Below are 22,556 nucleotides of genomic sequence, written 5' to 3' on the forward strand. Positions count from 1 at the left end.
AAAACAATTAAATAAATTAATAATAATAAAATAGTAAATTATAATTTAAAAGAAAACTGAAAACTGATAAGATTTGATTCTTAAAGTAATATGGAAGGATGTAAAAAAGATCAAAGGAAATTACCATCAAAACTACTTATAACTACATTAAATTCTATTCAAAATGTTCTCCCAAATTCAACATCAATTTATGTTGTTTCTATTGATTCAAAATCTGTCAATTATATTGGATCTTTTTTACAACCTAAAAAAAAGAGAGAAAAGAAAAGAAATTCTTCTTCACGTGAAAGTGTTTCTTTTGAGGAAGTACTAGACTCTTTATCTCAATTAATTGTTGCTACTGTTAATGTTGGGAAAACGTATGAAGAAACTGATACTTTAAAAACAATGCACCTTCAAGGAAGAGATTCAATGATTTCAATTATTTTTAATAAAAAACAAAGCATTGTTTGTTAACATTCATTTAATAAAAGATATATTAATATTTATATTATAGTGTGTTGTAATTGATTCAAATATTAATGAAATGTGTTATGTATTTGATGATCAAATTCAAATTCTATGTCAACCAATATTTGATACACTAGAATAATATAATTCATTTCGTGAATAAAAAAACAAAATAAACGTCAATTTAAAAAGAGAATTTAAGTTGTTTAATGTTAATCTTTTAAAGAATTATTTCTTTAAAAAAATACCAAAAAGAACGAGGAATATAAGAAGTAATAAAATGTTTTGAATAGCCATCATTTTTTCTTTAAAAGTAAGTTCAACAACACGATCACTAACTTTACTTACAATACCTCTATTGGTATCTTTAATTCTTTGTTCATGTTCAAATTTATCAATATATGTTTGAATAAGATGTCTACATTCTTTTTCATATTTTAACATTAAATCTTTTTCTTTTTCATCACCTTTCTTCTTTAAAAGAATATTAGCCTGAACAGTTAAAATAGTTTCATTATGTTTAGACAAACTTAAAAGAAGTCTAGTTTCAGTTGAATAATAATCTTGAGAATCGAGATAATTTTTAATAGATCCAATAATTAATGCTGATTTTTTTAATTGATAAAATTCTTGAATTTGAGCTCTTGTTGTTACTTTTCCATTAGGAGTATCAACTGGTTCAATTGTATTAATATTTCTAGTAAATCCACCTTGAATATTTTTCCAATTAGTCATTTCTATATTTGTTTGTCCTAGTTCTTCTCTTAATTTAATTTGTTGTTCACGTGTCTTATTTTCTACAAATGTATTGAAAAATTGAAGAGGAGTCATAGGAATAGTAGTTTCAATAATAGTTTTCATCTTTGGTTGTTTGAAGAATTTAGGTTCTGGTACTTCATCGTCAATAAATTCAATGTCACCACTTGAAGCTGGTTTACCTGAAATTTTTTCTGTATACTTCTTAATCATAACATCAATATCTTTCTTTGCATTATTAATACCTTGACTTTCAATAGTTCCTTTTAACATAACTTTTTTTAAGAAAACTACTGCAAATTCTTCTACAAAATGACATTGTTTTTCTCCTTTTGGTGAAATAGTAGTTTTAAATTCAAGTTTAAATGAATCTCCATAAGGAACATCAGGTGTTTGATTAGTAGAACAGATAATTAAATTATCTCCTTCAAAATAATATATTTCATTAACAATAGCATGTGCAGAAGATGGTCCAATAGGTATTCCTTTTAATGGAACAATAAAGTCTTGAGTTCTAGTAAATCCAAATTGCTCACTTACTTCCCAATCAGAAACGTTAATATTTGTTAACTCTTTTTCTGCAAGTATTTCTTTAAACTTTTCTTTAGCTTCATTTCTAACAAATTTTTCATAAAATTCTTTAACAGAACAATCAAAATCAGTTTCTCCTCCTGGTTGGAATTCAGTAGCAGTTAAAAATCCTTCATATGAAACTTTTTTTGGTGCAGGTGATGATAAAATTTGTGGTGTAAGATTGTTAATACTCGAATTAATAAATGGAGTAGGAGATGAAGAGAAACCACTTTGTGCAATTTCTGAAGGTGTTCCATTAACAATTGAATCAGTAGAAATATCTGATGAATCTTCTGATTTTTCTGTTTCAGATTCTGAAGTCATTAATACCCTATTTGTTAAAGTACAATAGTTATTCCAATGTTGAGTAACAACTTGAATAAATTTTTCTGAATTTTCTATTCCACTAATTTTAACATTTGAATTGTTTGATTTGACAAATAAAATTCTAAGTGATTTACCTTTTGCTTTAATTCCTGATATATCTTCAAACTTCCAAACATCAGCATTGAATTTTAAGACTTGAGGCCAAAAACAAATATATCGATGAAAAACATATAATTTCCCTAATTTTGATATTGATTGTTTACAACTACATTTAAATGCACAAATTAAACTTTCATTATAAGGAAGTCCAAATCGATGAATATATTCTGTCATTTTAACTTTTTCAATTAAAATAGATGGAGTAAATGTAGGATCAAGTGATTGCATATTTGTATTATTTTTTTAGTTTCATTCATTTTTATTTGTTTTCTTTTTATTTTCTTAAGTTTTATTTCTTTATCTTTTTCTTATTTCCCCTAATTTTTATATTAAATCATCTATCAAAAAAAAAATAATTGAATTTCAGTTAATTTCAATTGGTTTTGAATTGAATCAAAATTCCTTATTTCATTTTATTGTTTTAACTCTTTTTCATTTTTCTCTATTTATTTATTAAAGAAAAGAACAATAACAATTCAAAGTAGTTCACTCAAACTTTTTTAAATTAAATTCCTTTCTTTATTAATTATAATCAATTTAATAATTTCCTGAAAATAAAGATTATTAACATACTTAAAACAATTCATTTGATTATTACAATTTAATATTTTTGACACTCTTTCATAATTTTGTTGAATTGAATTCATTTCCATTTAAATCGAGTTTTTTATTACATCCAAAATTATTTTGAAGCGAAGAATTTCATTAGCATTACTTCACTTCAATAAATAATATCACTTTATCTTATTTAGATTTGGAGGACATGTTATACTTCTGACAAAAAACAAGGAATTCATTTATGGTCGAACGATAAATAATTATTCAACCTTATTAATGAATTATTTTTATCCTAAAAAATATCAACTCTTCAATAAGAACGACCAAAACATCATCTGATAAATGTCCTGTTACAGTTATTTCTGTTAGTAGGTATTTTAAAGAAGGAAGAATGTACTGAAATAAAATATCATTGCAAAAGTTGCATAAACAAGTCATGATACTTCAATGCGACAATAAGTTTTTATCGTACTCTTTTTTTAATCTTCTATCAAAAAATCTAAACAAAAGGAACAAATTGAGTGATTGAACTTTTAGTTTCAGAATCCTAATTTTAGAGTGAACGAAAATAAAACCCTGCCACGTAATAATCCAATTGAAATCCTTTAAATTCTTCTAATTTGAAGAAATTTACTATTTTCGAAATAAGAAAAAGGTATATTTAGAGAATCCTTTTTTTTCAAAAAATGCTTTACAAACTTATTCTTAACCTAGCCCCGTTTCTTGGTTCAGAGCTATTTAAACCTCCATCAAAACTAAATTATTCATTCAAAACAAATAAGTAACATGTCTGCACAACAAAGTATGACTGTAGATGAACATATTAATCAACTTGTTGCTAAAGCACAAGTTGCACTTAAAGAATATCTTAAACCAGAATTTACACAAGAAAAAATAGATTATATTGTAAAGAAAGCATCAGTTGCAGCACTTGACCAACATTGTGCACTTGCAGCAGCAGCAGTTGAAGAAACAGGAAGAGGTATTTTTGAAGATAAAGCTACTAAGAATATATTTGCATGTGAACATGTTACACATGAAATGAGACATGCTAAAACCGTTGGTATTGTTAATGTAGATCCACTTTATGGAATTACAGAAATTGCAGAACCAGTTGGAGTTGTTTGTGGAGTTACACCAGTTACTAATCCAACATCAACAGCTATTTTCAAATCACTTATTTCAATTAAGACAAGAAATCCAATTGTATTTTCATTCCATCCATCAGCACTTAAATGTTCAATTATGGCAGCTAAAATTGTTAGAGATGCAGCTATTGCAGCAGGAGCACCAGAAAATTGTATTCAATGGATTGAATTTGGAGGAATTGAAGCATCAAATAAATTAATGAATCATCCAGGAGTTGCAACTATTCTTGCAACAGGAGGAAATGCTATGGTAAAAGCAGCATATTCATCAGGAAAACCAGCACTTGGAGTAGGAGCAGGAAATGTACCAACATATATTGAAAAGACATGTAATATTAAACAAGCAGCAAATGATGTAGTTATGTCAAAATCATTTGATAATGGTATGATTTGTGCATCAGAACAAGCAGCAATTATTGATAAAGAAATTTATGATCAAGTAGTTGAAGAAATGAAAACACTTGGAGCATATTTCATTAATGAAGAAGAAAAAGCTAAGTTAGAAAAGTTTATGTTTGGAGTTAATGCATATTCAGCAGATGTTAATAATGCAAGACTTAATGCAAAATGTCCAGGAATGTCACCACAATGGTTTGGAGAACAAGTTGGAATTAAAATACCAGAAGATTGTAATATTATTTGTGTAGTTTGTAAAGAAGTTGGACCAAATGAACCATTAACAAGAGAAAAATTATCACCAGTTCTTGCTATTCTTAAAGCAGAAAATACACAAGATGGAATTGATAAAGCAGAAGCTATGGTTGAATTTAATGGTAGAGGACATTCAGCAGCTATTCATTCAAATGATAAAGCAGTAGTTGAAAAATATGCACTTACAATGAAAGCATGTAGAATTTTACATAATACACCATCATCACAAGGAGGAATTGGATCAATTTATAATTATATTTGGCCATCATTTACACTTGGATGTGGATCATATGGAGGAAATTCAGTATCAGCAAATGTTACATATCATAATTTATTAAATATTAAAAGACTTGCAGATAGAAGAAATAATCTTCAATGGTTTAGAGTACCACCAAAAATATTCTTTGAACCACATTCAATTAGATATCTTGCAGAACTTAAAGAACTTAGTAAAATATTTATTGTATCAGATAGAATGATGTATAAATTAGGATATGTTGATAGAGTTATGGATGTATTAAAAAGAAGAAGTAATGAAGTAGAAATAGAAATTTTCATTGATGTAGAACCAGATCCATCAATTCAAACAGTTCAAAAAGGACTTGCTGTTATGAATACATTTGGACCAGATAATATTATTGCTATTGGAGGAGGATCAGCTATGGATGCAGCTAAGATTATGTGGTTACTTTATGAACATCCAGAAGCAGATTTCTTTGCAATGAAACAAAAATTCATTGATCTTAGAAAGAGAGCATTTAAATTCCCAACAATGGGTAAAAAAGCTAGATTAATTTGTATTCCAACAACATCAGGAACAGGATCAGAAGTTACACCATTTGCAGTTATTTCAGATCATGAAACAGGTAAGAAATATCCACTTGCAGATTATTCACTTACACCATCAGTTGCTATTGTAGATCCAATGTTTACTATGTCACTTCCAAAGAGAGCAATTGCAGATACAGGACTTGATGTATTAGTTCATGCAACAGAAGCATATGTTTCAGTTATGGCTAATGAATATACAGATGGACTTGCTAGAGAAGCAGTTAAATTAGTTTTTGAAAATCTTCTTAAATCATATAATGGAGATTTAGAAGCAAGAGAAAAAATGCATAATGCAGCAACAATTGCAGGTATGGCATTTGCATCAGCATTCCTTGGTATGGATCATTCAATGGCACATAAAGTAGGAGCAGCATTCCATCTTCCACATGGTAGATGTGTAGCAGTATTATTACCACATGTCATTAGATATAATGGACAAAAACCAAGAAAACTTGCAATGTGGCCAAAATATAATTTCTATAAAGCTGATCAAAGATATATGGAACTTGCACAAATGATTGGACTTAAATGTAATACACCAGCAGAAGGAGTTGAAGCATTTGCTAAAGCATGTGAAGAATTAATGAAAGCTACTGAAACTATTACAGGATTCAAACAAGCAAATATTGAAGAATCAGCATGGATGAGTAAAGTACCAGAAATGGCACTTCTTGCATTTGAAGATCAATGTTCACCAGCTAATCCAAGAGTACCAATGGTTAAGGATATGGAAAAGATTCTTAAAGCTGCTTATTATCCAATTGCTTGAATAGATAATTAATTACTTCTTTATAAAATAAGGTAAATTTAATTTTATCATAAAGATATTATAAGAAGGAATAAAATTTATTTTTTTTTAAATAAAAATATTATTCACAGATAAAGTTTTGAAAGTAAAAAATTACTTTTGATATTTTTAATTAATAAATGAAAGAAAGTCTTATCATATCATAAAGTTATAGATTTTCAAATTGTAATAAATATTCAATTTATTTTCTATTAGTAAAAGTGTTATTGTTACATCTATTAGAATAAAGTCATATTAACAAAATAGATTGACTTATAAAGACCTCCTTTGATATTTTTTTGTTTATTCTCATTGGATTATAAAAATAACAAAGTTGAGATTATTTAAAGGTTGATACAATGAATTAACAAATACATTAATAAAAATAATGGAACAAATAAGTATTAATTCTCCAAGAAAAAGAATTTATCATAACATTCTTGAAACTATTGGAGGTACACCATTAGTTGAACTTCATAGAGTAACAGAACATCCAACAATTAAGAAAGGAACAAGAATCTTAGTTAAATTAGAGTATTTTAATCCAATGTCATCAGTCAAAGATCGTGTTGGATTCAATATTGTTTATCAAGCTATTAAAAATGGAAGATTAAAACCAGGAATGGAAATTATTGAAGCTACTTCTGGAAATACAGGAATTGCACTTTGTCAGGCTGGAGTTGTTTTTGGATATCGAGTTAATATTGTAATGCCATCAACAATGTCACTTGAACGACAAATGATTATGAAAGCATTTGGAGCAGAATTAATTCTAACTGAAGGAAAGAAAGGAATTACAGGAGCTATTGAAGAAGTTAACAAAAAGTTAAAAGAAAATCCTGGAAAATATTTTGTTGCAAACCAATTTGGTAATCCTGATAATACTACATCACATTATTATACTGCTAATGAGATTTGGGAAGATACAAATGGAGAAGTTGATATCGTTGTTTCTGCTGTTGGAACATCAGGAACTGTTATTGGGATTGCTGAGAAATTAAAAGAAAAGAAAAAAAGAATTAAAATAATAGCAGTTGAACCAGAAGAATCAGCAGTATTAGAAGGTAAACCAAAAGGACCACATGGAATTCAAGGAATTGGAGCAGGTTTTATTCCAGATATTTATAAGAAAGAATTTGTTGATGAAATAATACCAATTAAAACACAAGAAGCATGGAAAATGGCAAGAATAGTAGTTAAATATGAAGGAATTATGTGTGGAATGTCAAGTGGTGCAGCAATTTTAGCAGGATTAAAAGAAGCGGGAAAATCAGAAAACGAAGGAAAAACAATAGTTATTATTGTACCATCATGTGGAGAACGATATTTATCAACAGAATTATATAAAATTAAAGATGAAGGTACAAAAACACAAATTCTTGATTCTTTATTGAATTAATTATTTTAAATTTTAAATTTTTTTCTTCTTTTTTAAACTTAAAATTTTCTTTTTTAAATAAAAAGTCATTTTATATTATTCTTTTCTTCTGTTATCATCTCATTGAATATGTAAATATCTTGTTATACTTTGTAACATCTTCTTGCATTCTTTATCATTACATACTTCTTTCATTGTTCCTATTAATTTAGGTATATTCCCATTATTCATTTCTCCTATAAATTCCGGTGATTTAACTGCACTGTTATTATGTATGATATCATATATTGTGTTTGTTATATAATTAATTAATTGTGGCATTTTATAAAAGAATTTATCACTTACTGATATATATATTAATTGAATTGTAATTTTAACAAATGGAATTACATCATCAATAACATAATTCTGATATATTGTTGAATATACATAAAATGCTGCTGTTCTAAGTTCACTCACTGCTCTAATTATTTCTTCATCTTCTTCACTTTGTACTGTATTAACTCCACTTAATATTTCTACAACTGTTGGAACCCCTATTTGACTTTCTTTAGGACATGTTGCTATGATATCTCCAATTACTTGAATAATACCTGTTTTATCCCCAAATGTTAAATATGGCTTTTTAAATATTCTAAGAATTAATTCTAAATAGTTACTTGCATATTGTTCAAACTCTTTTTGTATTGTTATACTAATATCACCTACAAGTTCACATAACAATTTGTATATGTTTGGTGGTAATTCACTATTTAACCATTCTACCGTTTTTGGAATTAATGGAAGACAATATGGTGCAAAACTTGCTTCAAGTGAATAACACATTGACCCTATTAACATCAATGATGGTTCTGGTGTCATTGGAAATGCTTTAATTGCAATACCAAATAATGAATCACAAATTGGCTTATTTGAAAGCAATGTTGAAATTACTTCATTTCCTGATGTTCCATTCTTTGTTGCACTTACACAACTATCTAAGAATAAGATAGAATAACCTAAAAGATCTGATGAATTAAATAATTGTGTTGACATACAATCACTTAAAATAAAACGAATAATTGTAATTACCATTTCATTAGAATATTAAATAAAACATAACAAAGACTTTTTAATATTCAAGTAGTACACTTTGTATTCTCTTTAAACTTACGATTCAATATGAAATCATTATTTGTATAAAAGATATTAAAATACAAAGGAATGAAAATAAAAGATAAATAAAATCTATAAAAATGTTTAATTTAATTTCACATGGAAGAGTTACCTTTTTTTGATGAAGATATACAACCACAAAAATTAAGACTTTGTGAGAAATGTGGATTACATCCAAACATTTGTATATGCCAATTAATTCCTAAAGAAAAACAACATGATAACTATCCATATTTAATTATACTGCAAGACCCAAGAGAGGCAAAAGTAAAATTAAATACAGTAAAATTAATCGATAAATATTTTAAACATGTTGAAATATATAAAAAAAACTTACCAATTGAACTTATTGATAAAATTCAACAAAAACCAAATGAATTTGCTGTTTTGTTTCCTCGTAAAACAGCAAAAATAATTGATAGTGGAAATGATATTTCATTTACACAACAATATAAATATATTATAATTATTGATGGTACTTGGGATCAAGCAAAGTCCATTTATAATAGAAATAAATTACTTCATCAATTAGACACTGTTTGTATTGTTATTTTATAAGGAATTTTAGTTAAAATAAAAACTTATTGTTAGTTAATCTTAAGTAATGGAAATAATTATTCTCAATACAACGAAATTCGAAAAGAGATTAGTGGTGGAATGTCTACTTTTGAAGCAACTATAACAACGATATCAATTATAATGAAAGAACCATCTATGATAATTGATAGAAATAATATAATGAAGAGATTTATAGAAATGAGAACAAAATATTATGAATAATAAATGAATTATATGGTAGAAAAACCCTCTTTTTAATTTTATAAGATTTAAAAAAAGAAGAAGATGTTCAAATAAAATTGAATTAATTTCTTTTGTTTTAATCAAAATCAGATTACTTTGTTAATTCATCGAACTTGTTGTAATCATCTTCTCCTTTTCCAAGTTTTCTTTTAATCATTGGCAAAAGAGCTAAAGTACCAAAGACAATAAGGACTATAAGTAAAGTAGTATCAGCAAGGCAAATAATAACAATGAATGCAATTTCACATCCTGTTTCAAGGGATTCAGAACCAGTAGTAACAGTTGGGTCAAAACAATCAATAGTAACATTAGTTCCTTTTGGAACAGCAACTAACCATTGACCATCACATTGATTTACAACATCATATTCTTTATTTTCAGCAGAAACAGAAACCGTCATTTTTTCTGGGAATCCTTTAGCATTGTACATTAATGGAATAGCAACTTCAGCGTTTTCATTTAATTTTTCTTCAGTAGCATCAACAATAAATTTAACATTATCTAAAACAGAGAAAATAACATTTTCACGAGCATAGATATGAGAAAATGAATCAGAATCAAAGGAAACAGTGAAAACAGTATTAATAATATTATAACTAGCTTCACTCAAATCCTTTTCACAAATGAATGAAATAGATTCGTTGCCTGTCTTAGCAATTGTAGAATCAGAAATTGTACAAGTACCAGCACATCTAAAGATAGTATTTCCAGTAGCAACAGTGTTATTTTCTTCAACTGCTTGAGAACCAATTGTTATAGTTGATGAGTTAGCAAGTTTATATTGAATTCTTTGTGATTTTAAAATAACATTATTTGTTTTAAAAACATCATTAACATAAATAGCAAAGGTAAGATCATAGGCTCTTGTAATAAGAGTTCCAATTTGACCAGTTACATTAACAATCTCTCTAGATGGAGTAGAGCTAAAGTCCATTTCACAATCATCTCCTTCACATGGGCACAAAGTATCACAATATCTTTCATGATAAACTGAACCATCTTGATAATTAGTATTATCACTAATATGTTCATCAAAAGTACATTTATTAGCCAAGGCAAGGGCAATGAAGAAAATGAGGAGCATCACTTACTTTTTAAGTTTTTTCGATTTTCTAGTTTAATTATTCTAGTTTTAATTAGTTTTTTTATTATAAATTATAGTTCTTTATCATTTAAACTAAAACCTTCCAAATATTCAAAAGAAGTTCATTGTTCTTTTCGATTAAAATCTTTCTCTTTTCCATTGTTGGAAGAAAATTCCAGAATTCTATTCTAAGAACATTCAGGATTTCTTCTTTTTATTTTTGCTATTTTACTATTATTTTCTAATTTTCCCGATGTATTATAATAAGTAATAGTAATACTTAAAAGATCTATTCAAAATTAGTGAAATTGAGATATTCTATTTATTCTATTTATTCATTAAGAACACTCCATTTTATTCTTTTTTAAAAAAGATTGTTTTTATCCTATTAAATAGTAAAATCTTTTATTAGTATAGTTTAATTGCTCAATCATTCAATTATTAATTTCTTTTTCCATTATAAGTTATATAATTTATTCATCTCTATATATTTCTGATGCTTCACTTTCAAAGCTCACTGAGCCATATGAATCGCTTGTATTAAAATATTCACTAGTTTCATTAGAAGAAATTAAGTTTTCAGTAAATAGTTTGTCGGTAATACAATCCATATAAATAATTGGTTTATTTGTTTTCATAAAAATGTTTTGTTTCAGGATTGAATGAAATGGGTTGTCTATTTCTACCCAGTCACAATCGTACATTGAAAATTCATTAAGATCTATATTTTGAGTATTCATAAAAGAAACAGATGATTTTTCTATTTTAATTTCTTTAATACATTGAGGAAGAGTGATAAACAAGTTACCAGAGTTTACAATATGAATAGTTACTATTAGAATAGATGAAAGATCAATAATATTATTATATTTTAGTGAGTTAAATTTAAGTGATGTTAAGGAAGTTGGTAATTCAATACATGTAAAACAACCATCAAGTTTTAAATTAATTAATTGAGTGTATTGACTTAATTTACAAGGGAATTCTTGTGATGATCTAATAACTAATTTTTTAATAAATGAAGAACAACAAATAGAACGGGTAGATTCAAATTTTAATTTAGTTAAACTAGATGGAAATAGAACAAGAGAGGTATTAATAAATTCATTAGTAGTTAGTTCTTTAAGATTAGTGAGTTTAGAGAAATTAGTATAATCACCAATACTATGAATTTTTGTAAGTGTAGTTAAAGTATTAATGTCATAATTTATTTTTGAGAAGAAACTACACAAATATTGTAACTTTGGTTGATTAGAAAATGTAACATTTGAATTATTTAATGAAAGCCAAGTAACAGAATTTGGTATTTTTCCAATATAATGAGAATGGTTCATTATTAATTTTGATACATTAACTTGAGGTACAGAAATATCACTAACATAATAAATTGGATTAGGGTAAATTATTGATAACCAATTAATATCATTTCTAATACTTTTAAAATGATTATAACTTGAAAAATCAATACAAACATGTTTATTATTAAAAATATTACAATGAGATTTAATAACAATATTTGAAGGTAAATAATTATTAATAAAATTACTAATATCAGTTATTTTCTCTGGAAATACTATTTCATAATTACCAAAATAATTTACATAAATTTTTGGATCCATTCCAACAATATATTGATAATTACAAAAAATTATTTCATTTGTATGTTTAGGAAGAATTAATTTATTCAATATATTTGAATCTATTTGAGTACAATAAACAATAATTTTATCTATTTTACATTTTGAAATAATATTTATTATTTTATTATTTACTGTTTTATAATAATGAATACTAATAAATTTTAATGTTTTAATATTATTTAATGTATTAATAATTTCTTCATTAATATCATTACAAATAATATTTAGTTTTTTAAGTTTTATAAATTTATTTAAATTAAATAATTGAAAATTGTTATTAATTGTTAATTCTATAACTTTATTTTCAATTTCACTTAATAATGATGGAATTGTAATTGATGTAATAATAATTTGTTTAAATTTATCTTGAATATATTTTTTAAACATTATTAATAAATTTTCATCAATTCTAACTGTCTCTATTTGAGGAAATAACTTTAATTCTTTTTGAAATTCAATATTTCTAATTAATTTTTCTGCTTTAAAAATACTAGAAATATCTTGAGAAATCTTTAAAGGATTAACTTTTATCATCAACAGAACATCATAACACTTTTTGTTAATAAATCCAAACCTTTCATTCACTTTAAAATTTTGATTAAATCGAATAACGATTGCAAGAAAACATTTTTCTAATTTCATTTTAAAATTATTTGGATTTTCAGTTTTCTTATTAATTTTATATTATTTTTGAAATATTTTTTTTTTAGTATTCATTTTTAATGAAAAGATCATTGAATTATTTATTTTTAACTTCTTTTAAACTGTTATGAACCAACAAAAAACATTAACACTCTATCTCTTCATTTTTAATAAAGCTCAACCCATTAAACTCAACACAATAAATAAAATAACAAAAAGTTATTTTTATTGTTTTTTAGTATAATGAAGTAAAATAAATAAAAACATATCAATTTTATTTTATTATTACATAATTAAATAATAAAAATAATGACTTGAATTAAGTTATATCTCATTAACTGTATATATGTTTTTAGGATATGACACATAATGATCATAATATAAAACTTAATTTCTGAATAAGAATTAAATATTAAGAGTTTAATTTATTTTTTTAAGACTTACTTAAATCAGAAATATATCAATTATTAGGAATCTACACAATGTATTATTTTAAAGTAATAAAGAATTGAATTACTTTAATAAGAATAATTTTTATTAAGGGTGTCAGTATTTAATCAATATAAATATTATCATTAATAAGATTATTTATTAAAACAGAATAAAATATAAACAAATAAGTTTAATATATTTATTTGTAAAAAGTTAAACAAGTCTAACATTATTCACATACTAATACCTTATTAGATATAAGTTCAAATGAGTATGTCTTTGTTTGTAAGAAATGTTCACTAATAAAATGAATCACTTCTTTTTCAATAAAAGAGTTAGTAATTAATATATTAAAATATACCTTACCATTAATAGATAAATGAAGTTTTAATAAATTGAAGAAATCTGATGATATGTAATGAAGAGGAGGAGATATTACTTCAGAGGTTATATCGTTAGATATATCTAAACAGATATGTTCATATTGTTCTTTATTTGATTGAAGAAAATGAATTGCATCATCAACAATAAATTGACCATTATACCCATGACTTTCAGCAATCATTTTCATAACAGGATCTATGTCTACACTAATTATATTAAAGACCCTATCTTTTGTATTTAATGTGGAAATTGCTAGTGTGAGTATTCCAGTACCACTTCCAAGCAATAATACATTTCCTCCAACTCTTTCATGTGAAAGAAGTTCAATAATTTTTGCATTGTATTCATAACTACGAATGCTTGTAGGAACATCAACTTGGTTGTCCTTTAACCAAATGATTGACTCTTCTGTAAAATGACTTCCATTAAAAATGATACTTCTTTTCTTTATAGCCTCTTGGAAATAAACATCAACAATGCTAATATCACCATTAAATTTTGAAGGATAAGTTAATGTTGTTCTAATTTTTTTATCATCCCAAAGACAATAAGAGTGAATTTGAAAACAATTCATTATATAACATATATCAGAAATTGAAAATTTATTGTCAAGCCGAACGTCTTTATGAATTAAAAATAAATTTCTATGTTGTTGTTTGAGTTGGTTTTTATTGATTAAAGGCATTACCGCTGTATGAATCAAACAGACTTTGGGTATTTTTGTAATTGTATTATAACAAGGATAAATAATAATATAATACTTGACAATCGATTTGTATTTTCCTTCATCAGCTATGATCTCATATTGTTTAATTTTAGTAGGAAAAGGTATAGGAGAAGGGGAAATGAACATAGATTAATGATAATTTGTTTTTTTATTATTTTAAAAGTAATAGTTAATATATAGTAAAATATATTATAATTAATAGAAAATTAAATAACAAAAAATAAATAAAAAGGGTTTAAATATAGAATGATTCATCAAAATATGAACTTAATAAAACAAAACTCTATTTAACTAGTTATGTCAAAAAGTGAAAACTTTAAACCATTCAAATTAAATCAACCACAACACATTAAAAAGCCTTTGTTTCATAGTAATTTTACTAGTAAATTAGTTCTTGGAAAAAAATCAATTACAGGAAAAACACAAAACAATGATTTAAAAAAACCTTTCATTGGACATCCAAGAAGCCTTATATCACATAAACCAAAAGAAGAAATTCATATTGATTCTTTCTCAATTGAAGAACTTCCACAACACAAAAATGAAGATTATGACATTTCAATTGAGTCATATTCACAAAAAGAAGAAGAGCTCAAAAAGTATATGAAAGATGATGATGAAGAAATAACACAATTATTAAGTCAACCAGTATTTAAAAGAACATCAAAACCTTCTAACACTTCTCTCTCTTGTGAAGAAAAAAATAATTTAACACAACCATCAAGCGACGATAGTTGGAAAACAGTTAGTGTTCAAAAATTCTCTAAAGAATGTCCTCAAATTTATCATTTAGAAAATACCAACTCACCAATATCATCAAACAAACAAATAGAAGATAATAAATTAAGTTCAGGAGTTTTATTAAAAAATTCACAAATAACAATTGAACAACAAGATAAACAAAAGACATACGATTTATCAACAGAGTCTCTTAACTCAAAAGTAACAACAGAGTCATTTGGTTCATTGTCATTAAAAGGTATAGAGTCATTATTTACAAATAAAATATTAGAACCCAATATTTTAAATAACGACACTATTTCTTCTAAAGAAAGTCAACATAAAGAAGAACAAAATAATTCAATGATTATTGAAGAAAATATAAAAGATGAACATAATGAACTTGAATTAGAAGATGTAGTAAGACAAATTGATAAATACAAAGAAGAAGAAGAACAAAAAGAAATATCTATTGATGATAAACAAGATAAATGGGAGAGTGTGGAAATTACAACTCATCAAGAACAAAAACAAGATGAATATTCTCTTTCTTCAGCAACGGAATTATCTCAAAGATGTACTATGGAATGGGCTAAAGATGAGTATGAAGAGAATAAACTACAAGAAACAATTCAATCAATTAGAGATCTAAAGAGTGAGTCTCGTATAGACAACTCATCTGATACAAGTAACATTCAAGGAACAGTTTTAAATAAAGAAGATATTTTAAAACAACGAGATGGAGTATTGTTTTATAAGAAATTTAAGTCAATTGAACATAGTTCACAAGTTGATAGTGACTTCAAATTTGGTAAACCTAGTAATAAAGAATGGAAAATAGTTACTTATAACAAGGAACCATTTATTATCAATAAAAATAATTATTCTATTTACCTAGCAACATGTGGTAAATTAGTCTTTTTTGCTATCAAACCATCAACTCCTAATAAATGTCCATTAAAGGTAGAAATAGATGATTGTGTATTTATTCATAATGATCCTCCTATTTATTTTATCAATGAATGCAATATTATTGACTTAATGCCATTAAATTCAGTTCCATTATCATTAAAACTAATGTATAGTCACCATATTAAAGAAGTCCAAATAGTTGCAGAGAAGAAAATACCATGTCTTAATTCAATTGTAAATATTGATTGTGAATTTAATGAAACAATAATATTAAATTGTCAAATTGTACAACAACTCTCATTTAATATTCCAGACACTTTATTTGGAGAAGTAGCTGCAATAGTTAAAGAAGAAGGAAAGGGATATATTTTTATTTTTCCAAAGAATACTTGGAGTTATGTTAATGAATACTGTTCAACAGAATCTAAAAGAATGAAAGGGATTTATATAAGGGATTTATATTTAAATTTATCTACAAGCGCAGTACCAATATATAGATTTCAGTGTTTAATTTAATACATTAATTATATGATAATTATTGACATTCTTCATTCATAAACTTCAAAAAAATTTAAGAAAAAAAAAGAACTTAAAAAGTATAAAAAATAAATGCAAATTGGAATTGATGAAAATGATCCTAATGTTCTTCATTTTAATGTTGAAATTGAAGGTGGAACAACCTATGATTTAAAGTATAGAATTGGTGACAATGTATTTACAGCAGCACAAGACTTTTTGACAAAAAATAATTTACCACAACATCATCTAGATACTGTTGCCCACTTCATTATAGAAAATACACAAGGGATTAAGCCACAAACAACTATTTTACCTTCTTTACAAAGAAAAAGATTCCCTATTAAAAATTATGAAAAATTACAAGAATTACTTAGAGTTGGATGTCGCACTGATAATGAACTTATTGCACTTGCTACAATGGCTCAATTCATTAAAGCTGGAAAAGGATTTTATTTAACAACTGAAATGAAAACATCTATTGCTCTTTTACTTGATTACGCTGTTCAAAATCATGAAATATTACCACCTCTTTTTGATCTTTTTGGAGGGTTATGTCTTAAATGTCTTGACTCTGTTAAATACTTTGAAACTATTTGTGCTTATTCTCAACTTTTTGGTGTTGTCTCTTCAATGATTGATAATAATACAATTACAATGCCTATTAAAATCATGTTTATCAAATTCTTAGCAAACAGTTTCATTACTACTCCACCTGAAGTATATATGAATATGGTTTATTCAACATACGGTAAATTATTACCATTCCTGCTTAATGAAATGACACTTGCTGTAACTAATAATAATTTAAATATGCAAGGAGCTATTGCTGGTGTAGTATTAAATTTATCAATAAGTGCAATTAATTCAAGTATTGCTGGAATGCTTGCAGATGGATTATATGAATTAGCATTACAACTTTATATCATTTCTAATGATGAAACAATTAGAGCAATTCTTTTACTTTCTATTGGTAATTTCATTAAACAAGATGTACTTGCTAGAAATGAATTTATGAAAAAACAAGAAGTAATAACATGTATTAAAGCTTCACAAAATCAAACTATTCAAGCTATATGGAAAGAGATAAATGAATTAATCTATGGAGTAAGTAATTAAATTTTAACTTAATTAAAAAACGGTTTAAATTTCACAGTCAATTATATTATTACTTCTCAAATGTTTGTTGTAATAAAACAACAAGATCTTTAAATGAATTTATTTTATTAGTAGAATAAGATTGAATGAATTGAGAGATTAGTGGTTGGTCATTTCTTCTATCTGAAGCAAGTTGAAGAATAGATTTATGATAATTCAGTCGAAGTTCAAATGATTTTGATCTTGTTTCAAGATCTGATTCAGTGTTATACATATTAAGAGTAATATAATATCTATTATCTACAGCCTCTATTAAATTAAAGTCATAAAGATGTTTAAATTTATCTCTACATAAAGAAGATGTACAAAATGTAATTAATGGCTCAAAGTCATTAATTATTTTAACAGTAAATGGAGTTGGTTTTTTACACATTAATGCCATTACATTTTTTGCATCAATAAAATTACCACTTTTAAATGGATTAGAAAACCTAATATTAAAGTAACGAGTTAAACAATCATTGTGTTGACTTTGAGTTAAAGTTGTTAAGAAAGGAATATCATTACTAATAACTGAAGGAATTTTTAAGAAAAGGTCAGGTCGAATAATAATTTTATAAGATCTTCCTTCTTGAGTTTTTGTAGGATTAATGAAAACAAACTCAATCATCAATAAGAGATGAATCAGTGATAATAATATTTTCATATATTTTTCAGCTTCAGATATTTTAAATTGAATTGGAATTTGTTTTAATGTATCTCTAAAGACTTCCATAGGGAATTTTTTCTTTCCAATAGTATCTAACCAACGAGAAAAGAACGACATAGTCTTTTCTTCTAATTTAGTATTAAAAGAAAATATCATTACAAAATTTTGTTGAGTTACTTTTTCATTTTCAGTATTCACAAAAATTGTTACAGAAGTAAACTCAGTAATAGATATTGAAATACAGGATGTATTAATTGAAGAAAATAATTTTATTAACCCATCAAAATATAAAACAAATGATGAAAGACTATTTTGAATACATCCACAATCTTTTAATAATACAGTTTTTCTATTTGATATTTCATTATCTGGTGAATCAATAAAATCAAATTTTATTAATTCAGTTAAATGTTGATATTTTTTATTTAGACTAACAGTAAACTGAACAGAATCAAATGTTTCTGATTCAAAACAAATATAAAATCCATTAAATGATATTGTATTTTCATTGAAATATTCTACTTTATCAATAACTTTATTTACAAATGATATTAAATGAATAAATTTAATCAGTCTTTTAACATTTCTTTGAACATCTTTTTCTACATCGCATTTTGGAATAGATAATTTCATTTTCTTATCTATTAATTGAAATCCTTCACCACCTTTAAATTTCTTTAAAATATTAATTGAACAATTATTTAATTCAACTATCATAACAAAATTCCTTTCTTCTGGTGGTTGTTCTACAATAACAACAAATGGTAAATTTCTATTTAAAAGAATAAATCCTGTTTTATTTTTTAGAGATGTAACAAGTGTTGATCCTGTTGTAGATATTCCATTAAAAATATCTTTAAAACATTCTAAATAAATTTTTGTTGAATATTTAGTATATGACTCTTGACAAAAAACTGTTATTTTCTCAACACATTTCATTGGATTAATAATATTATTAAATACTTCTTTTGAACATGAACAATAATTGACTAATGTCCCTTTAAATCCAACACAAATTAAATTTTCTTCAGGAGTTTTAGAAATAATAAAACATAGATATCTATTCTCTGATACTTGAATTTTAAATGGTAGTCCAGAACATTCTTTATAATTTTGATCTTGTATATCAATACATTTTGGTTTTAATATTTCTCCTTTTATTTGTTCAAATTTATTAGTATGAACAGCAATTAATTTTAATGTATCTTCGTTTAATATTTCTAAATGCATTTTTTTAAAGAATAACTTTGCTACTGTAAATATTTGTAAATAATGTGCATGTATATAAAGGTCTTCAAATAAATAATTACTTTTATCAATACTTGTCGTTGAAAATAAATCAGAATAATAATCTAATAATCTTTGAGAAATATATGGTGATGTTAAATTTATTTTACCTGTAAATGGAGATACACTAATAGTATTTAATACTGATTCTTTTGTTTGTTCATATTCATATAATTGTTCATTAATCTTTTTCTCACACATTAGAGCACTCTCTTTTGAAACTAAAGATAACTGTTCTTCTAATGAATATTTAAGATTCTATTAAATTAGTATTTATATAATGACTTAAATTAATGAAAAAAAACAAACAAAGAGTGTTGAAGGTAAATTAGGACTATGACTTATTTCAATTGATGTTGTTAAATTATTTAATCGATATTCTAAACAATAAGTATTATTCCAATAAGATATTTGTAAAATACGATCATTATTAATTGTAACAATCTTTGACGTTATGTGAGGATAAAGAAGTCTTAAAGAAGATGACTGACTTTCTCGAAATAATGTATCAAAATATTTATTTTTTGAAATAATTATTAATTGATCAATTAATGTTTGGATTGGATTTAATGAATATTCGGGTTGAGTTATTAAATTACGGTTATGTAAATTAATGGTTTCATCTGATGCAACAGTTTCATTTGGTGTATAAAAATTTAAATGAACAATTTTCCATTTTAATGAATCATTATTAAACAGTGCATCTAAATTTGCTATTGTTAACCAAACATTAAATGAATTTCTCACACATAAATATAACATTCCACCAATAACATTAATACTATTACAAATAATAGTATTATGATTTGTATAATAATATTTCCATATCCTTCTTTCAATAAGTGTACTAATTTTATGAAAATTAGGTAAACAGATTGGAATTGATGGAAGAGGGTATGTAGCTTCAAGAAGAACTTGAAGCGCAATAGAAATTTCAGGAATTCTTTTTCTCATTAACACGTCTTGTTTTGCATTACAAACCATTTTTTTTACAGTAGTATGTAATTGGATAATTGACTGTTGACATATCCAATTAAAATTATCAATATCATGAAGAACAGGATTCCGTCCTAACCACCGTGTTAAAACAAGTAATTTCCCAAGTGTATGAATTCCACATTCTAATGCCTGAATTATTTCATCTCGTTCTCCAGAATTAATTCCTTTAGAAATATTATGTGTTAAAGAAGCAATGGTATTTTTAATGATTGTAATGAGTGATCCTGTTTGTACAGTAATTTCCATTGACTGAATATTTAAGTTGTTCTTCTTTTTTATCTTTTTAAATTAAAAAACATTTTTATTTATATTTTGTTATATATATCATTATTTTTTATTTTAGATTAATTTGTTTTTATTATTATTTTTTTTTTGGGTTATGTAAAAAAAAAAGAAGAATATTTCGAATAAAATTCACTTTATAATTCAATTTTAAACAATATTGATTTGTTTATTGGTATTTGAGTAATAATACTAATGCTACTATTTGAAAATAAATAACTTTGTTCAAACACATTTGTAACGTCTCTATTAATGATAAGTATTTTTCTATTTTATATTACATAACACAAAATCATTAAGTTTTAAAAATGAAAAAATTATTACTTATGGACTTGGAACTCTAAAAAATAAATAAAACCCAATGTCTTCAGCACAATTAGATAAATCATTAATGCCTATTATTTGCCAATATATTACAGACCCTATAGATTTATTAAACATCATTCAAGTCTCAAAAAAATTTAGAGAAACTCTAGACAGTTATACATCTAATCCTATTCCACTCACTGTTAAGAATAGAAAATTGTTTACCAATATAACTACTCAAAACATTCATTCTCAATTCGAGATGAGGTTTTTTGATGGGAATATTAAGAAATTTTATATACTGTATCCAGTAACTTATAATGCTTATTTAAATGAAAAAGAAAATGGAAATGAATGTAAAATAGTTACTTATACTACAAAAGATAGAAGACGTTATGGAAATGAAATTCCATCAATGATATCTGTTATTGAACAAAAAGCATTTGATGGATGTGAAATGATAACTTCTATCAACATTCCATCCTCAGTAAAAATTATTGATAATGAAGCTTTTAATCATTGCCCTTATCTTACATCAATTGTTTTACCATCTTCAGTAAAACGTTTAGGTTACATGGCTTTTGGTGGAAGTTCATCATTGACACGTATTGAGATTCCAGAGAGTGTTACAAAAATTGATACTTCATGTTTTGGAGGATGTGGAGCAACTGCAATAGAATTGCCACACTCACTATCATATTTAGGGAAAACTGCATTTATTGATTGTACTAATTTACAGTCAATTACTTTACCTTCAACAATTACGTCTCTTGAAGGAACATTTAATGGATGTTCAAGTTTAAAAGAAATTAACCTTCCTTCTAAGTTAGTTAAAATTCAAAGTCAAGTATTTGAAGGATGTTCTTCATTAGAATCAATTCATGTTCCGTCAACAGTGACATGGATTGGTTATAATGCTTTTAAAGGTTGTGGATTAACGTCAATAGAATTACCACCTAATGAAGATGGTATTGGTTGTTATTGTTTTGCTAATTGTTCTAAGTTAGTATCAGTCTCAATTCCATCAACACTGTCTTGTGTTAGTAGTATGTGTTTTGCAAATTGCATTTCTTTAACCTCCATCCATTTGCAAGACCCGTCTATTAAATTAAAGAAAAGTTGTTTCTTTAATTGTTTATTACTAAAAGAAACATGTCAAACAATACCACTTTATTGTTTTGATGATACTGAACACATTGGTTGTTAAATAATAATTGAAAAACAATTAATTTTTCTATTGAAAT

General features: G+C 25.4%; 13 protein-coding genes across 13 annotated transcripts, besides 23 other annotated features; 7 read left to right on the forward strand and 6 right to left on the reverse strand.

Moving 5' to 3' along the window:
• Positions 1-5: 5 nt before the first annotated feature.
• Positions 6-51: a sequence feature (AT_rich).
• Positions 52-90: 39 nt separating this feature from the next.
• EDI_342030 (uncharacterized protein) lies at positions 91-592 on the forward strand (the record flags this gene model as incomplete). Its single annotated transcript, XM_001735008.1, has 2 exons — positions 91-447; positions 497-592. The coding sequence occupies 2 exons, from the start codon at positions 91-93 to the stop codon at positions 590-592; spliced, it is 453 nt and encodes a 150-aa protein (XP_001735060.1).
• Positions 462-495: a sequence feature (AT_rich).
• An 86-nt stretch (positions 593-678) lies between the features above and the next one.
• EDI_342040 (uncharacterized protein) lies at positions 679-2,493 on the reverse strand (the record flags this gene model as incomplete). The annotated part of the gene is made up of 1 exon (XM_001735009.1): positions 679-2,493. One exon carries the CDS (start codon positions 2,491-2,493, stop codon positions 679-681), a length of 1,815 nt encoding a protein of 604 aa, XP_001735061.1.
• Positions 2,493-2,596: a microsatellite.
• Positions 2,597-2,761: 165 nt separating this feature from the next.
• Positions 2,762-2,812: a sequence feature (AT_rich).
• A 797-nt stretch (positions 2,813-3,609) lies between these two features.
• Positions 3,610-6,222, forward strand: EDI_342050 (alcohol dehydrogenase, putative; the record flags this gene model as incomplete). The annotated part of the gene is made up of 1 exon (XM_001735010.1): positions 3,610-6,222. The coding sequence occupies one exon, from the start codon at positions 3,610-3,612 to the stop codon at positions 6,220-6,222; it is 2,613 nt and encodes an 870-aa protein (XP_001735062.1).
• Positions 4,949-4,969: a sequence feature (AT_rich).
• A 4-nt stretch (positions 6,223-6,226) lies between the features above and the next one.
• Positions 6,227-6,327: a sequence feature (AT_rich).
• Positions 6,328-6,347: 20 nt separating this feature from the next.
• Positions 6,348-6,382: a sequence feature (AT_rich).
• Positions 6,383-6,628: 246 nt separating this feature from the next.
• On the forward strand, positions 6,629-7,639 carry EDI_342060 (cysteine synthase A, putative; the record flags this gene model as incomplete). The annotated part of the gene is made up of 1 exon (XM_001735011.1): positions 6,629-7,639. One exon carries the CDS (start codon positions 6,629-6,631, stop codon positions 7,637-7,639), a length of 1,011 nt encoding a protein of 336 aa, XP_001735063.1.
• Positions 7,634-7,719: a sequence feature (AT_rich).
• Positions 7,720-7,738: 19 nt separating this feature from the next.
• EDI_342070 (uncharacterized protein) lies at positions 7,739-8,692 on the reverse strand (the record flags this gene model as incomplete). Its single annotated transcript, XM_001735012.1, has 1 exon — positions 7,739-8,692. One exon carries the CDS (start codon positions 8,690-8,692, stop codon positions 7,739-7,741), a length of 954 nt encoding a protein of 317 aa, XP_001735064.1.
• Positions 8,693-8,824: 132 nt separating this feature from the next.
• Positions 8,825-8,869: a sequence feature (AT_rich).
• Positions 8,870-8,872: 3 nt separating this feature from the next.
• Positions 8,873-9,553, forward strand: EDI_342080 (uncharacterized protein; the record flags this gene model as incomplete). The annotated part of the gene is made up of 2 exons (XM_001735013.1): positions 8,873-9,310; positions 9,365-9,553. The coding sequence occupies 2 exons, from the start codon at positions 8,873-8,875 to the stop codon at positions 9,551-9,553; spliced, it is 627 nt and encodes a 208-aa protein (XP_001735065.1).
• Positions 9,222-9,244: a sequence feature (AT_rich).
• Positions 9,554-9,665: 112 nt separating the features above from the next.
• Positions 9,666-10,658, reverse strand: EDI_342090 (uncharacterized protein; the record flags this gene model as incomplete). Its single annotated transcript, XM_001735014.1, has 1 exon — positions 9,666-10,658. One exon carries the CDS (start codon positions 10,656-10,658, stop codon positions 9,666-9,668), a length of 993 nt encoding a protein of 330 aa, XP_001735066.1.
• Positions 10,659-10,704: 46 nt separating this feature from the next.
• Positions 10,705-10,734: a sequence feature (AT_rich).
• A 397-nt stretch (positions 10,735-11,131) lies between these two features.
• On the reverse strand, positions 11,132-12,940 carry EDI_342100 (uncharacterized protein; the record flags this gene model as incomplete). The annotated part of the gene is made up of 1 exon (XM_001735015.1): positions 11,132-12,940. One exon carries the CDS (start codon positions 12,938-12,940, stop codon positions 11,132-11,134), a length of 1,809 nt encoding a protein of 602 aa, XP_001735067.1.
• Positions 12,182-12,203: a sequence feature (AT_rich).
• Positions 12,377-12,603: a sequence feature (AT_rich).
• Positions 12,403-12,699: a sequence feature (AT_rich).
• Positions 12,928-13,020: a microsatellite.
• Positions 13,021-13,138: 118 nt separating this feature from the next.
• Positions 13,139-13,251: a sequence feature (AT_rich).
• Positions 13,252-13,425: 174 nt separating this feature from the next.
• Positions 13,426-13,481: a sequence feature (AT_rich).
• A 9-nt stretch (positions 13,482-13,490) lies between these two features.
• Positions 13,491-13,577: a sequence feature (AT_rich).
• A 24-nt stretch (positions 13,578-13,601) lies between these two features.
• EDI_342110 (uncharacterized protein) lies at positions 13,602-14,609 on the reverse strand (the record flags this gene model as incomplete). The annotated part of the gene is made up of 1 exon (XM_001735016.1): positions 13,602-14,609. The coding sequence occupies one exon, from the start codon at positions 14,607-14,609 to the stop codon at positions 13,602-13,604; it is 1,008 nt and encodes a 335-aa protein (XP_001735068.1).
• Positions 13,712-13,732: a sequence feature (AT_rich).
• A 9-nt stretch (positions 14,610-14,618) lies between the features above and the next one.
• Positions 14,619-14,714: a sequence feature (AT_rich).
• Positions 14,715-14,780: 66 nt separating this feature from the next.
• Positions 14,781-16,631, forward strand: EDI_342120 (uncharacterized protein; the record flags this gene model as incomplete). Its single annotated transcript, XM_001735017.1, has 1 exon — positions 14,781-16,631. The coding sequence occupies one exon, from the start codon at positions 14,781-14,783 to the stop codon at positions 16,629-16,631; it is 1,851 nt and encodes a 616-aa protein (XP_001735069.1).
• A 93-nt stretch (positions 16,632-16,724) lies between these two features.
• On the forward strand, positions 16,725-17,750 carry EDI_342130 (uncharacterized protein; the record flags this gene model as incomplete). The annotated part of the gene is made up of 1 exon (XM_001735018.1): positions 16,725-17,750. One exon carries the CDS (start codon positions 16,725-16,727, stop codon positions 17,748-17,750), a length of 1,026 nt encoding a protein of 341 aa, XP_001735070.1.
• A 49-nt stretch (positions 17,751-17,799) lies between these two features.
• EDI_342140 (uncharacterized protein) lies at positions 17,800-20,970 on the reverse strand (the record flags this gene model as incomplete). The annotated part of the gene is made up of 2 exons (XM_001735019.1): positions 17,800-19,983; positions 20,035-20,970. 2 exons carry the CDS (start codon positions 20,968-20,970, stop codon positions 17,800-17,802), a joined length of 3,120 nt encoding a protein of 1,039 aa, XP_001735071.1.
• Positions 20,236-20,267: a sequence feature (AT_rich).
• Positions 20,971-21,021: 51 nt separating the features above from the next.
• Positions 21,022-21,098: a microsatellite.
• A 269-nt stretch (positions 21,099-21,367) lies between these two features.
• EDI_342150 (uncharacterized protein) lies at positions 21,368-22,519 on the forward strand (the record flags this gene model as incomplete). Its single annotated transcript, XM_001735020.1, has 1 exon — positions 21,368-22,519. The coding sequence occupies one exon, from the start codon at positions 21,368-21,370 to the stop codon at positions 22,517-22,519; it is 1,152 nt and encodes a 383-aa protein (XP_001735072.1).
• Positions 22,516-22,556: part of a sequence feature (AT_rich) that runs on past the window's edge.

The sequence above is a fragment of the Entamoeba dispar genome, genomic scaffold (genome assembly GCF_000209125.1).
Source record: "Entamoeba dispar SAW760 scf_1105229458841 genomic scaffold, whole genome shotgun sequence".
Taxonomy (NCBI): domain Eukaryota; phylum Evosea; order Mastigamoebida; family Endamoebidae; genus Entamoeba; species Entamoeba dispar.